The following is a 15,279-nucleotide window of genomic DNA, read 5'->3' as shown; positions in this document are numbered from 1 at the left end:
CACTCCCGGCCAACATCACAGCGCGCCCGCAGTGAAACACCCCCTTAACCCCTTTGACCAAGACGATGCGCGCCATAACACATACGGCAAGAACCAAACAGAACGCGACAAGACATCGCCTCCGGTTCCCTCAGTAGCGCTACAGACGCACCTGAAAGGGGCGAGCGCGGAGCGGAGGAGGGAGCGGGGATGGCAAAGGAAAAAAGCAAAGGGATACCTAAGACTGTTGTACATAGGGCTGTGGCGACGGCTGTTTTACCCACCCACACGGGAGTCATGACCGCAGACAAAATGCCACGTGACCGTTGAGTCATGGGAACCTCCTTTAATCACTCTGGGGACATGTGTTAGTAGTACCCAGGCTTTCAAACAACCATCAGTCCTAATGGCTGGTAACTCAGGGCTCTATTGTCCCTCCATCGGTTCTAATGGCCTGGTACTCAGGGCACTATTGTCCCTCCATCAGGTCCTAATGCCTGGTTACTCAGGGTTTCCAATTGTCCCTCCATCAGGTCCTAATGACCTGGTACTCAGGGTTCTATTGTCCCTCCATCAGGTCCTAATGGCTGTACTAGGTCTATTGTCCCTCCATCAGGTCCTAATGCCTGGTACTCAGGGCTCTATATTGTCCCTCCATCAGGTCCTAACGGCCTGGTACTCAGGGGCTCTATTTGTCCCTCCATCAGATGTCCTAACGACCTGGTACTTAGGCTTTATTGGTCCCATCCATCAGGTCCTAATGACCTGTACTCAGGGCTCTATTTGTCCCTCCCATCAGGTCCTAATGGCCTGGTACTCAGGGCTCTACTTGTCCCTCCATCTGCAGATGTCCTACATGACCTGGTACTCAGCTGGCTCTGATTGTCCCTCCCATCAGGTCCTAATGGCCTGGTACTCAGGCCTCTATTGTCCCTTCCATCAGGTCCCAATGGCCTGTTACTTCAAGGGCTCTATTGTCCTCATCAGGTCCGGTCCTAATGGCCTGGTACTCAGGGCTCTATTTTCAAATGCATTCAGAAATCACATCGAACACTCGTCATTAAAACAGTGTGTGTTTTTGAAAGTCACCTCACTGTGGTTGAAACTGAGTGAAAACATGGGTTTGTGGTGGTGGTTGTTTTGAAACCAAACACAATGAAACGGACAGTGCTTTCAATGGGGATGATTCTTTCAAATCACCCATATGCATGTTAGAGTTTATGCATTAGACCTATATATGAGCCCAAGCTCCCCCCAAAAAATCCAGATTTTTAAAATAATGATTGTGCCGTTATACAGTACATAGCCTACAGCTGGCAGAAAAGTGTGTGACTGGTTTTAAGGTACATATATTGGTCTAGCCTAAATTTTATGTTTTGGTTTGCCTACAATTATAGTGAATTTGATTTTGAATAGCCTGGTAATAGGGCATTTTTATATATTTTATATATATTTATATATTCATAATTATTAATAGGCTGACACATGACCTTTGACAAACAGAATATCTCTGAGCGTTTCCATCTCCTCCCCTCTCTCGCTGCTTTCTCCAGCGCGTGGAGAGAGAGAGGGGCTTGTCAACAGTTTAATGAAATGTGTTTTTCTTGTGAAAAACATTTTTACTGTCTATGTTCCCAAATAGATTTTAACTTGGTTTCCCAAATAATTTCACTGGGTCGCTGCACGAACTAGGTTGGGAGAGTCCATGGCATACGGCGTTTGGGGTGGGAATATCACTTGTCACGCAGCAAAATGACCAGAGTAACCTACTCACCATGAGTTGAAAAACGTCCCGTTGGGAAAATGGCCTCCAGGAAAATGGCCTCCAGGAAAATGGCCTCCATGAAAGTGTCCTCCATTCACTATTTCAGTTCATACAGATTACTGGTGTTTCTTCCCATCCCTTTGTTCCTGCCCGTTGATAAATTCTGAATCAAAACTAATTTTACATATTTGTAAAGACTAGATTAAATTGAGAATAGTGTGATGGGTGAAAATATGATCACCTGCTGAGAGAACAGTTTGTGCAGCCTGAGGCGAGGAACGGAGCGCAATATATTTGATTTGCTACTTTCTCAAATAATCAATAGCCTGTAGTCGTATCCTGCAGCCCATATATCTTGTGATTTCTAAGGTTTGTATCATCAGGGTCTAGAGTATTGGATGGAGGGGGGGGTGTGTGTGATTGTTTTACCACTGATTGTATCTCTGGATAAGAGCACGTACAACATTATAAAAAGGTCTTCTCTCGTTCCCAGGCTGGCCCCCTCACCGCACCCTGAGGGTTAGTGACTGTGTTACTATCTCCTCTCTCTCTCTATAGGTTGGCCCCCTCACCGCACCCTGCGTGGTCACCGTAACAAAGTGACGTGCCTGCTGTACCCTCACCAGGTGTCCCCTCGCTACGACCAGCGCTCCCTGGTCTCCGGCGGCGTGGACTTCAGCGTTATCGTCTGGGACATCTTCACGGGAGAGATGAAGCACGTCTTCTGTGTCCACGGGGGAGAGATCACACAGATCCTGGTCCCGCCTGAGAACTGCAGCGTGAGTACAGTGTACACATATAGAAGTAAAGGGAATTTGGTTTTGAAATTCCCTCCCCAGCCCTCACTCTTTCATCAGTGCATTTCTTTGTGGGGGTGGGACTGTAATGAAAATATGAATGGGTTTTCAAACAAAAAATAATACCCCCTTTTTTTTTTTAAAAGGACTGTAGTGGATTTTCCAGCGTAGAGAGGCGAGGCCTCAGAGTGATCGTTGATTCTAGTCGTTGATTCTTTGCTTTATCTTGACCAGAGGTCGCAGTTGTAAATGAGAACTTGTTCTCAACTAGCCTACCTGGTTAAATAAAGGTGAAATAAAAAAATAATAAGCCCTCTGATCTCACCAATGCTGCCCCTGCTTCTTCTTTAGAAACGTGGAGAGGCCTGTCGCACGGACACACACACACAACACACACACACACACACACACACACAACACACACCACACCAACACACACACACACACACACACCACACCACACACACACACACACTCCATCCATCATCCATCCCTCAGCAGCCAAGTATTCTCTTCTATCCTCTCTGTGTCTGTCTCTGTCTGAATGACAGGTACCAAATTGTGTCCATTACATGAGACTGGTCCACACTGTAAGTAAAGGGTCTATTCTGCTCTTAATGACCTGTTTAGTTATGCAGCTACTTTACAGCACGTCGATACTTAAGGAGCGGGACATTTAATTGATACGTGAGAGAGCGAGGAGCGAGGGCTGGCGGATCCATAATCCCGGTTGGGGAGGTGCCTGTCTGGACGGTTCTTCGTCCTCCTTTAGTACATCCAAGCTGATTGGTTCATAAAGATGACCCTGAGCAGCTCTTCTCCAGAGCGTTGTTAAGGCTCCTGATTTCACCCATACACTTCCCACTCTGTCTAGCCTCTTCTTGCCCTGGATACACACTTCTAGTCCTTGTACAGTACACTAGCCTTGATGTGTGCTAGCTGATGTGGCGAGGTGAGGAGTGTGAGTGTGTTTAGCTGTTACAGTATTACCTGTGGAGTGTGTGTTAGCTGGTTAACGATAACCCTGGTGAGGTGTGTGTTAGCTGTTACAGTATACCCTGGTGAGGTGTGTGTTAGCTGTTACAGTATAAACCCTGGTGAGGTGTGTGTTAGCTGGTGTACAGTATAACCCTGGTGAGGTGTGTGTTAGCTGGATACAGTATAACCCTGGTGAGGTGTGTGTTTAGCTGTTACATTAACCCTGGTGAGGTGTGTTAGCTGGATACAGTATAACCCTGGTAGGTGTGTGTTAGCTGGTTACAGTATAACCCTGGTGAGGTGTGTGTTTAGCTGGTTACAGTATAACCCTGGTGAGGTGTGTGTTAGCTGGATACAGTATAACCCTGGTGAGGTGTGAGGCCTGACTGAATATTGTCATTTCTTTTTTTTGGATCCATTCCAATTTAAAGTGGACATATTCACAAGCAAATACTGTGTCTACCGATGGGTGTATTTTATAGCTGGAATTCAATTAAAAAAATCATCTTTATAGATTGTGTTTAATACTGCCATCTAAGATACTGAAAAACTAATTTCTTACATTTTGAGGAAAGAACATTCACGTAAGCAACACGTAATATTTAGGAGCACCCAGAAAGACAATATGTTTTTGAATGAAAAACTCTACTGAAAGGATGATTACACTGCACTCATTCCAGAAAAAACGTTCCTCTGAAGACATATTTTTCAATGTGTTGGTATTTAGCTGTGTTTGCATGCGATTTTGTAGGGCTGTAGCCATTGAATTCTCATAGTTGTCACTTCAAAAGGAAAGACAGCCATTGCAAGATTCACAGCTGTCACAACGTTGCCTATCGCCCCGAGCGTTGCCTCTGTGAACGGTCCTTGCTATCCGGGATCCCACTGAAGTTGACATTTAAAATGGCTACGGTAAGGGTTGAGGTTTTCGAGTTGGGTAAGGTTGAGGTTTCAGTTGGGTAAGGGTGAGGTTCGAGTGGTAAGGGTTGAGGTTTCGAGTTGGGTAAGGGTTGAGGTTTCGAGTTGGGTAAGGTTTGAGGTTTCGAGTTGGTAAGGGTTGAGGTTTCGAGTTGGGTAAGGGTTGAGGTTTCGAGTTGGGTAAGGCTTGAGGGTGGGTAAGGTGTCGGGTACGGGTTGAGGTGTCGGGTACGGTTGAGTGTCGGGTTAGGGTTGAGGTCGGGTACGGGTTGAGGTGTCGGGACGGGTTGAGGTGTCGGTACGGGTTGAGGTGTCGGGTACGGGTTGATCAGTGTCGGGTCGTACGGGTTTGAGGTGTCGGGTCGGTACGGGTTGAGGTGTCGGGTCGGGTACGGTTGAGTGTCGGGTCGGGTACGCGGTTAGGTGTCGGGTTGAGGTCGGGCGGGTACGGGTTGAGGTGTCGGTTGAGGTGTCGGGTCGGGTACGGGGTGATGTCGGGTCGGGTACGGGTTTGAGTTTAGTGTAGCGATGTCGCAAAGATTCCGGAGATGCACTGACCCGCGTGAACGGCATCAAGTACACTCACACAGCTAGTTAGCTGGATAGATGTGGGTGGTGAATCTTGAATTTGGTCCAGTCCCTGACAAGCAAACAGCCCATACATGAATGCTGTATAGATGCGTTGGCTGATAGTGTCCAGTCTTGCTGTAGAGTGCCAAGGCAAGATTGGCTCTCCGGGCTAACCCTCTCCGGGCTAACCTCTCCGGGCTAACCTTCTCCGGGCTAACCCTCTCCGGGCTAACCTCTCCGGGCTAACCTCTCCGGGCTAACCTCCCGGGCTAACCTCTCCGGGCTAACCTCCCCTAACCTCTCCGCTAACCTCCCGGGCTAACTCTCCGGCTAACCTCCCGGCTAACCTCTCCGGGCTAACCTCTCCGGCTAACCTCTCCAGCTAACCTCTCCGGGCTAACCTCTTCCGGTGCTAACCTCTCTCGGCTAACCTCTCCGGCTAGCCTCTCAATCTAACCTCCCAAGCTAACCTTCCGGGCTAACCTCTCCAAGCTAACCTCTCCAAGCTAACCTCTCCGGGCTAACCTCTCCAAAACCTCCCAAGCTAACCTCTCCGGGCTAACCTCTCCAGCTAACCTCTCCCGGGCTAACCTCTCCAAGCTAACCTTATCCGGGCTAACCTCTCCAAGCTAACCTCCCAGCTAACCCCCGGGCTAACCTCTCCGGCTAAACTCTCCAAGCTAACCTCTCCGCGCTAACTCTCCGGCTAACCTCTCCACGCTAACCTCTCCACGCTAACCTCTCCGGGCTAACCTCTCCAAGCTAACCTCTCCGGGCTAACCTCTCCGGGCTAACCTCTCCAAGCTAACCTCTCCGGCTAACCTCTCCAGGACAAATAATGAAATGCAAGAAGAACGGCTAGTTTCCTCAAGCGTTTTCTCTGCATCTTACATCGCTCTTGTTCGGTGGATTGAAAAAGCTGATACAAATACGTCGGTAACGGATAATATCGGTCAACCGATAAATCGGTCAGGCTCTCTAGCCTGGTGGGCGTGTGGGGGGTGGATGGGTAATTGCCTGCAGCTGTGGCAGCAGCCGGTGGCGGCAGGAGGGATGACCGTGATGAAGAGTGATGTGTCCTTGTAGTCCTGACTCCCCCTCTCTCCTTCCCTCCTCACCCCCTCTCCTTGCCTCCTCTTCCCTCCTCACCCCTCTCCTCCCCTCCTCACCCCTCTCCTACCCTCCTCACCCCCTCCTTCCCTCCTCACCCCTCTCCTTCCCCTTCCTTCCTTCATCTCTCATCTCTCATGGTCAAGGTTTCCTCTACCACTACATCAACACTCAGAACATTGCCTGTCAGCTTCATCACCATTTAGTCTTCTTCAGTTCCTCTCTCTCTTCCCCTCCTCCGTCTCCCTACCTCCCCCCCGTCTCTCCCTACCTCTCCTCTACTCGTCTCTCCTACCTCCCTCCGTCTCTCCCTACTCCCTCCGTCTCTCTCCTACCTCCCCGTCCTCTCTACCTCCCTACTCTCTCTTCGCCTACCTCTCTCCCTACCTCCTCCGTCTCTCTCTCCTCCCCCGTCCTCTCTACCCTCCCTCCGTCTTTTCCCCTACCTCCCTCCGTCTCTCCCTACCTCCCTCCGTCTCTCCCTACCTCTCCTCCGTCTCTCCCTCCTCTCTCCCTACCTCCCTCCGTCTCTCCCTACCTCCTCGTCTCTCCCTCCGTCTCTCTCCTACCTCCCTCCGTCTCTCCCTACCTCCCTCCCGTCTCTCCCTACCTCCCTCCGAGTCTCTCCCTACCTCCCTCCGTCTCTCCCTACCTCCCTCCGTCTCCCCTCTCGCTCTCTCTACTCCTCCGTTCTCCCTACCTCCTCCGTCTCTCCCTACTCCTCCCCGTCTCTCCCTACCTCCCTCCCGTCTCTCCCTACCTCCCTCCGTCTCGCCCTACCTCCCTCCGTCTCGCCCTACCTCCCTCCGTCTCGCCCTACCCCCTCGTCTCGCCCTACCTCCCTCCGTCTCGCCCTACCTCCTCCGTCTGCCTCCTCCCTCCGTCTCGCCCTACCACCCCCGTCTCGCCCTAACTCCCCCCGTCTCGCCCTACCTCCCTCCCCGTCTCGCCCTACCTCCCTCCCCGTCTCGCCCTACTCCCTCCGCGTCTCGCCCTACCTCCCTCCCGTCTCGCCCTACCTCCCTCCGCGTCTCGCCCTACCTCCCTCCCCGTCTCGCCCACCTCCCTCCCCCCGTTCTCGCCCTACCTCCCTCCCCCCGTCTCGCCCTACCTCCCTCCCCCCGTCTCGCCCTACTCCCTCCCCCGTCTCGCCCTACCTCCCTCCCCCGTCTCGCCCTACCTCCCTCCTCCGTCTCCCCTACCTCCTCCCTCCGTCTCGCCCTACCTCCCTCCCTCCGTCTCGCCCTACCTCCCTCCCTCCGTCTCCCCTACCTCCCTCCCTCCGTCTCGCCCTACCTCCCTCCTTCGCCTAACCTCCCTCCCTCCGTCTCGCCCTCCCTCCCTCCGTCTCGCCCTACCTCCCTCCCTCCGTCCGCCCTACCTCCCTACCTCCGTTCTCCCTACCTCCGTCTCTCCCTACCTCCCTCCCTCCGTCTCGTAGGTAGGGGTAAAGGATAGATAATAGACAGTAGCAGCAGTATACTGTAGGTATGGGTAAAGGATAGATAATAGACAGTAGCAGCAGTATACTGTAGGTAGGGGTAAAGGATAGATAATAGACAGTAGCAGCAGTATACTGTAGGTAGGGGTAAAGGATAGCTAATAGACAGTAACCGCAGTATACTGTAGGTAGGGGTAAAGGATAGATAATAGACAGTAACAGCAGTATACTGTAGGTATGGGTAAAGGATAGATAATAGACAGTAACATCAGTATACTGTAGGTAGGGATAAAGTGATTAGACAACAGGATAGATAATAGACAGTAACATCAGTATATACTGTAGGTAGGGGTAGATATGTACATGTAGGTAGGGATAAAGTGGTTAGACAACAGGGATAGACAGTAACATCAGCGTGTGTGTGAAGAGCCAGTTCAACAGAGTTAATGCAACAAATAGATAATTGCAGGTAGTCTGGGTAGCCATTTTGATTGTGGTCAAATGCCAAGCAGTTGCCATACCCAAGCGGTGATGCAGCCAGTCAAGATTCTGTTGAACTTTTTGAGGATCTGAGGGCCCGTGCCAAATCTTTTCAGTCTCCTGAGGGTTTTGGTGTGGGTGGTGTGTTTGGACCGTGATAGTTTGTTGGTGATGTGGACACCAAGGAACTTGAAACTCTCAACCCGCTCCACTACAGCCCCGTCAATGTGAATGGTGGCCTTTTCGGCCGTCTTGCTGATGTTGAGGGAGAGGTTGTTGTCCTGGCCTGACCTCCTCCCAATAGGATGTCTCATCGTTGTTGGTAATCAGGCCTTCCACTGTTGTCGTCGGCAAACTTAATGATGGTGTTGGAGTCGTGCGCGGCCACACAGTCGTGGGTGAGCAGGGAGTACAGGAGGGGACTGAGCACGCACCCCTGAGGGGCCCCAGTGTTGAGGATCAGCGTGGCAGATGTGTTGTCTACCCTCACCACCTATGGGCGGCCCGTCAGGAAGTCCAGGATCCAGTTACAGAGGGAGGTGTTTAGCTTCCTTAGCTTAGTGATGAGCTTTGAGGACACTATGGTGTTGAACGCTRAGCTGTAGTCAATGAACAGCATTCTCACATAGGTGTGAAAGGGCAGTGAGGAGTGCAATAGAGATTACGTCATCTGTTGGGACGGTAAGCGAATTGGAGAGGGTCCAGGGTGTCTGGGATGATGGTGTTGATGTGATCCATGACAAGCCATTTAAGACAGGTTACCTTGGTGTTCTTGGGCACAGGGACTCAGGTGGTCTGCTAGGGGACTCAGGTGGTCTGCTAGGGGACTCTGGTGGTCTGCTTGGGGACTCTGGTGGTCTGCTTGGGGACAGGTGGTCTGCTAGGGATCTGGTGGCTGCTTGGGGACTCTGGTGGTCTGCTTGGGGACAGGTGGTCTGCTAGGGGACTCTGGTGTCTGCTAGGGGACAGGTGGTCTTGCTAGGGACTCCTGGTGGTCTGCTAGGGGATCTGGTGTCTGGCTCTGGTGGTCTGCTTGGGGACTCTGGTGGTCTGGCTTGGGGACTCTGGTGGTCTGCTTGGGGACTCTTGGTGGTCTGCTATGGGGACTCTGGTGGTCTGCTAGGGGACTCTGGTGGTCTGCTTGGGGCACTCTGGTGGTCTGCTAGGGGACTCTGGTGGTCTGCTAGGGGACTCTGGTGGTCTGCTAGGGGATCGGTGGCTGCTGGGACTCTGGTGGTCTGCTTGGGGACAGGTGGTCTGCTAGGGGACTCTGGTGGTCTGCTTGGGGACTCTGGTGGTCTGCTTGGGGAACAGGTGGTCTGCTAGGGACTCTGGTGGTCTGTAGGGGACGGTGGTCTTGCTAGGGGACTCTGGTGGTCTGTCTAGGGGACTCCTGGTGTCTGCCTTGGGGACTCTGGTGGTCTGCTTGGGGACTCTGGTGGTCTGCTTGGGGACTCTGGTGGTCTGCTAGGGGACTCTGGTGGTCTGCTGGGGACTCTTGGTGGTCTGCTGGGGACTCTGGTGGGTCTTGCTAGGGGACTCTGGTGGTCTGCTAGGGGATCTCTGGTGGTCTGCTTGGGGACAGGTGGTCTGCTAGGGGATCTGGTAGGTCTGCTTGGGGACTCTGGTGGGTCTGCTTGGGACAGGGTGGTCTGCTAGGGGACCGTCTGGTGGTCTGCTAGGGGACAGGTGGTCTTGCTAGGGGACTCTGGTGGTCTGCTAGGGGATCTGGTGGTCTGCTGGGACTCTGGTGGTCTGCTAGGGGACTCTGGTGGTCTGCTGGGGACTCTGGTGGTCTGCTTGGGGACTCACTGGTGGTCTGCTAGGGGACTCTGGTGTCTGCTAGGGGACTCTGGTGGGTGGTCTGCTAGGGGACTCCTGGTGGTCTGCTAGGGGACTCTGGTGGTCTGCTAGGGGACAGGTGGTCTGCTAGGGGGACTCTGGTGTCTGCTAGGGGACTCTGGTGGTCTGGCTAGGGGACTCTGGTGTCTGCTTGGGGACTCTGGTGGTCTGCTAGGGGACGGGTGGTCTGCTAGGGGGACTCTGGTGGTCTGCTAGGGGACTCTGGTGGTCTGCTAGGGACCAGGTGGTCTCTGGGGGACTCTGGTGGTCTGCTTGGGGACTCTGGTGGTCTGCTTGGGACTCTGTGGTCTGCTAGGGACTTGGTGGTCTGCTAGGGGACTCTGGTGGTCTGCTAGGGGACTCTGGTGGTCTGCTAGGGGACTCTGGTGGTCTGCTAGGAGGGACGGTGGTCTGCTAGGGGACTCCTGGTGGCTTGCTTGGGGACTCTGGTGGTCTGCTAGGGGACTCTGGTGGTCCTGCTTGGGGACTCTGGTGGTCTGCTAGGGGACTCTGGTGGTCCTCTAGGGACTCTGGTGGTCTGCTTGGGGACTCTGGTGGTCTGCTTGGGGACTCTGGTGGTCTGCTAGGGGACTCTGGTGGTCTGCCTTGGGGACTCTGGTGGTCTGCTAGGGGACTCTGGTGGTCTGCTAGGGGACTCTGGTGGTCTGCTAGGGGACTCAGGTGGTCTGCTAGGGACTCTGGTGTCTGCTAGGGGACTCTGGTTGGTCTGCTTGGGAGGTGGTCTGCTAGGCGACTCTGGTGGTCTACTAGGGGACTCTGGTGGTCTGCTAGGGGACTCTGGTGGTCTGCTAGGGGACTCTGGTGGTCTGGTCGGGCTCTGGTTGGTCTGCGGGGACTCTGGTGGTCTGCTAGGTGGACTCCTTGGTGGTCTGCTAGGGGACTCTGGTGGTCTGCTAGGGACTCTGGTGGTCTGCTAGGGGACTCTGGTGGTACTGCTAGGGGACTCTGGTGGTCTGCTAGGGGCTCTGGTGGTCTGCTAGGGGATTTGGTGGCTGCTAGGGGACAGGTGGTCTGCTAGGGACTCTGGTGGTCTGCTAGGGGACAGGTGGTCTGTAGGGGACTCTGGTGGTCTGCTAGGGGACTCTGGTGTCTGCTTATCTGTTATTGTACCATGCACCTGTTGTACCGGAGTGTGCGTTTCTGTGTCCCTGTGTGTTTCTGTGTCCCTGTGTGTTTCTGTGTCCCTGTGTTGTTTTCTGGTGTCCCTGTGTGTTTCTGTGTCCCTGTGTGTCCCTGTGTGTCCTTGTGTGTCCCTGTGTGTCGCTGTGTCCCGCTGTGTCCCTGTGTGTCGCTGTGTACTGTAATAACCTCCAGCCAGGTTGTATAGCGTTTTTCACTGTGTGAGGCAGTATTTCATGATGTGCTGTGGGGCGGTCGGTCTGTCTCTGTGGGGCGGTCTGTCTGTGTGTGTCGCTCGCTCGCTCTCTGTCTGTCTCTGTGGGGCGGTCTGTCTGTATGTCTGTCTGTGTGTCTGTCTATATGTCTGTCTGTCTCTGTGGGGCGGTCTGTCTGTCTCTGTCTGTCTTTCTCTGTCTGTCTCTGTCTGTCTCTGTCTGTCTGTCTGTCTGTCTGTCTGTCTGTCTGTGTCTCTGTCTGTCTGTAATCACGCCCAACTTGTGTGAGTGTAATGTTTACTGTTCATTGTTATTGTTTATTTCACTTTCATCAGTTAACTATTGCCGGATGACTTGAAAAATTAAAAACCTTGTCAAGTTTTTCTCCCTGGCAACAACTCCACTACCCTGAAATGTCAGTCATTTAAAGGTCCCCCTGTCCAGTTGATATGGGGAGAAAAGGGCCTTGCTCTTAGATCATTGGTTAATGACATTACTAATCAAAATGGAGCAGGGCATTTCATTGTTGTAACCATGGAAATGGAGTTTGTGTTCTGTTCTATTGTCATTGACACCATTGAAGGGTCAGACAGTTCTGTTTCAACTATTCATTCGTTAGGCCTTTCTAAATGTCATGACGTATGCTGTTTTTGTCCATTGTCTGCAACAATACCTTTTTATGTTCAGTATTTTGTTGCTTAATTATGTTAGTGTTTATCCGTCTCTTGCTTCCACAAAGAAACAACAGATATGACATTATACAAATGTTGTATTCCCTTGATACCACACCCTGACTCTGGTCTGGGCCTGATTACGGCACGACACCTCTCTGGTCTGGGCCTGATTACGGTACCACACCTCTCTGGTCTGGGCCATGATTACGGCACGGAACCTCTTCTGGTCTGGGCCTGATTACTGTACCACACCTCTCTGGTCTCGGGCCTGATTACGTACGACACCTCTCTTGGTCTGGGCCTGATTACGGTACCACCACCTCTCTGGTCTGGGCATGAATTACTGTACCACACCTCTCTGGTCTAGGCCTGATTACTGTACCACACCTCTCTGGTCTGGGCATGATTACTGTACCACACCTCTCTGGTCTGGGCATGATTACTGTACCACACCTCTCTGGTCTAGGCCTGATTACGTGTACCACACCTCTCTGTCTAGGCCTGATTACTGTACCACACCTCTCTGGTCTGGGCCTGATTACTGTACCACACCTCTCTGGTCTGGGCCTGATTACGTACGACACCTCTCTGGTTGGGCTGATTACGGTACGACACCTCTCTGGTCTGGGCCTGATTACTGTACCACACCTCTCTGGTCTGGGCTGATTACTGTACCACACCTCTCTGGTCTGGGCCTGATTACGGTACCACACCTCTCTGGTTCTTGGGCCTGATTACGGGATACCACACCTCTCTGGTCTGGCCTGACTACTGTACCACACCTCTCTGGTCTGGCCTGATTACGTACCACACCTCTCTGGTCTGGGCCTGATTACGCGTACCACAACCTCTCTGGTTCTGGGCTGTTACGGTTACCACAGCCTTTACAATTCAATATCATCAAGGGGCTTTATTGTATGGGAAACATATGTTAACATTGCCAAAGCTAAGAAAAATAAACAAAAGTGAAATAAACAATAATAATGAACAGTAAACTTTACACTCACAGCAGTTCCAAAAGATAAAGACATTTCAAATGTCATATTATGTCTAGTCAGTGTATGTAACAATGTGCAAATAGTTAAAGTACAAAAGGGAAAAATAAATAAACATAAAATATGGGTTGTTATTACAATGGTTTGTTTCTGCTGTGATGCACACTGTGGAATTTCACCCAGTAGATATGGGAGTTTATCAAAATTGGGTTTTGTTTTCTTAATTCTTTGGTTGAATCTGTGTGATTCTGAGGGAATATGTCTCTCTAACATGGTCATACATTTGGGCAGGAGGTTAGGAAGTGCAGCTCAGTTTTCCACCCTCATTTTGTGGGCAGTGCACATAGCCTGATCTCTTGAGAGCCATGTCTGGCTCACGCGGCCTTTTCTCAATAGCAAGGCTAAGCTCACTGAGTCTGTACATAGTCAAAGCTTTCCTTAAGTTTGGGTCAGTCACAGTGGTCAGGTATTTCTGCCACTGTTGTACTCTCTGTTAGGGACAAATAGCATTCTAGTTTGCTCTGTTTTTTTTTACTTTCTCAATGTGTCAAGTAATTATCTTTTTTGTTTCTCATGATTTGGTTGGGTCTAATTGTGTTGCTGCACTGGGGCTCTGTGGGGTCTGTTGTGTTTGTGAACAGAGCCCCAGGACCAGCTTGCTTAGGGGACTCTTCTCCAGGTTCATCTCTCTGTAGGTGATGGCTTTGTTATGGAAGGTTTGGGAATCGCTTCCTTTTAGGTGGTTGAAGAATTGAACAACTTTTTCTGGATTTTGATAATTAGTTCTCTCTCTTCTCTCGACAGTCGTGGTCCAGAGCACTGTGTGGTGCTGCTGGCCAGTGCCATCGGTGGTTCTCCAGCCTGCGGGGAGAAGTGCATCATGCTGGCGTCTCGACACCTCTTCCCCATCCAGGTCATCAAGATGTCGCCCCTGTTGATGACTTACCTGGTGGTGGGCTGCTGGATGGATCAGTGTATGTGTGGCAGATGGACACAGGTAGACACACACACACACACGCATCACAAAAGGAGAGACTCGCGCGCACCACTAATGTAACGGGGTGGACACACACACACCACACACATCTTTGCGACAGAGCGATACGCATACAAGGTACCACACACACGGGACCACGCAGCAAACAAAAGACGCACGACAACAGGTGAGACACACACACATACCGTTGCGACAGAGCGACACGCATACAGGCACACACTCGCACACTATTAAAATAGGGTGATGTGTTACATTGCAGAGGGTTTATTCATTTGTAACCATGATTAATGAGATAATGGGAGTTTTGTTTGCGTCCATTTAATTATTTTTGTCATTAATGAACTTCTGTAATGAAATATCTGTTTATAATCTAACAACCTTTGCTGTAGTCTGATAATGGAACGGTGCTGAAGGCATGAAATCAAGCTTTATTACACTTCGCTAATGTTTTCTCTTCCAACTGTGCACTATTTGTTTGCTGAGCGACTTTGTTTGTTCTGCCTGCATTTTATAAGAGCACATGGCCATTTAAGGCCAGATCKTTCTTCAAGATGTTCAAATGTTCRTAGATGACCAACASGGTCAAATAATAATCAGTGGTTGTMGARGGTRCAACRGGTCCAGTACCTCAGCAGTAAATGTCAGTTGGCTTTACATAGTATTATAAAATGCAAATKAATTACTTAAAAATCATACAATGTGATTTTCTGGATTTTTTTTTTTTTTTAGATTCCGTCTCTCACAGTTGAAGTGTACCTATGATAAAAAATTACAGACCTCTACATGCTTTGTAAAGTAGGCAAATCTGCAAAATCGGCAGTGTTTCAAATACTTGTTCTCCCCACTCTATATATTAGGACGAGCAATTTTTTTAAACCTTTATTTAAACTAGGCAAGTCAGTTAAGAACAAATTCTTATTTTCAATGACGGCCTACCGGGGAACAGTGGGTTAACTGCCTTGTTCAGGGGCAGAACGACAGATTTTGACCTTGTCAGCTCAGGGTTTCAATCTTGCAACCTTCCGGTTACTAGTCCAACGCTCTAACCACTACGCTACCTTCCGCAATGTCGGAGTGGCTAAATTACAGTAGAATAGAATACAGTGTATACGGTGCCTTCGGAAAGTATTCAGATCCCTTGACTTTTCCACATTTTGTTACGTTAGTCTTATTCTAAAATTGATTAAATAAATAAAAATAATTCCTCAGCAACTACACACAATACCCCATAGTGACATCACAATACCCCATAGTGACATCACAATACCCCATAATGTCAAAATGAGAACAGGTTTTTAGAAATGTAGACATTTTGAAATACCATATTTACGTAAGTATTCAGACCCTTTGCTATGAGACTCGAAATTGAGCTCAGGTG

At 50.7% G+C, this 15,279-nt stretch overlaps 1 protein-coding gene across 1 annotated transcript in view; it reads left to right on the top strand.

The window, feature by feature from the left end:
* LOC112071202 (WD repeat-containing protein 7-like) overlaps nucleotides 1-15,279 on the top strand; it is a gene marked incomplete at its 3' end in the record, with an annotated part of 69,976 nt that overhangs the window by 41,160 nt on the left and 13,537 nt on the right. Inside the window, 3 exon segments of the mRNA XM_070439296.1 lie at nucleotides 2,303-2,648; nucleotides 13,709-13,863; nucleotides 13,866-13,901. Of these exon segments, the coding sequence (XP_070295397.1) occupies nucleotides 2,303-2,648; nucleotides 13,709-13,863; nucleotides 13,866-13,901 (537 nt within the window).

The sequence above is a fragment of the Salvelinus sp. IW2-2015 genome, unplaced genomic scaffold, assembly GCF_002910315.2.
Source record: "Salvelinus sp. IW2-2015 unplaced genomic scaffold, ASM291031v2 Un_scaffold1545, whole genome shotgun sequence".
NCBI lineage: Eukaryota > Metazoa > Chordata > Actinopteri > Salmoniformes > Salmonidae > Salvelinus > Salvelinus sp. IW2-2015.
The sequence above is the reverse complement of the archived record's forward strand: the minus strand, read 5'-3'. Positions and strand labels throughout refer to the sequence as shown.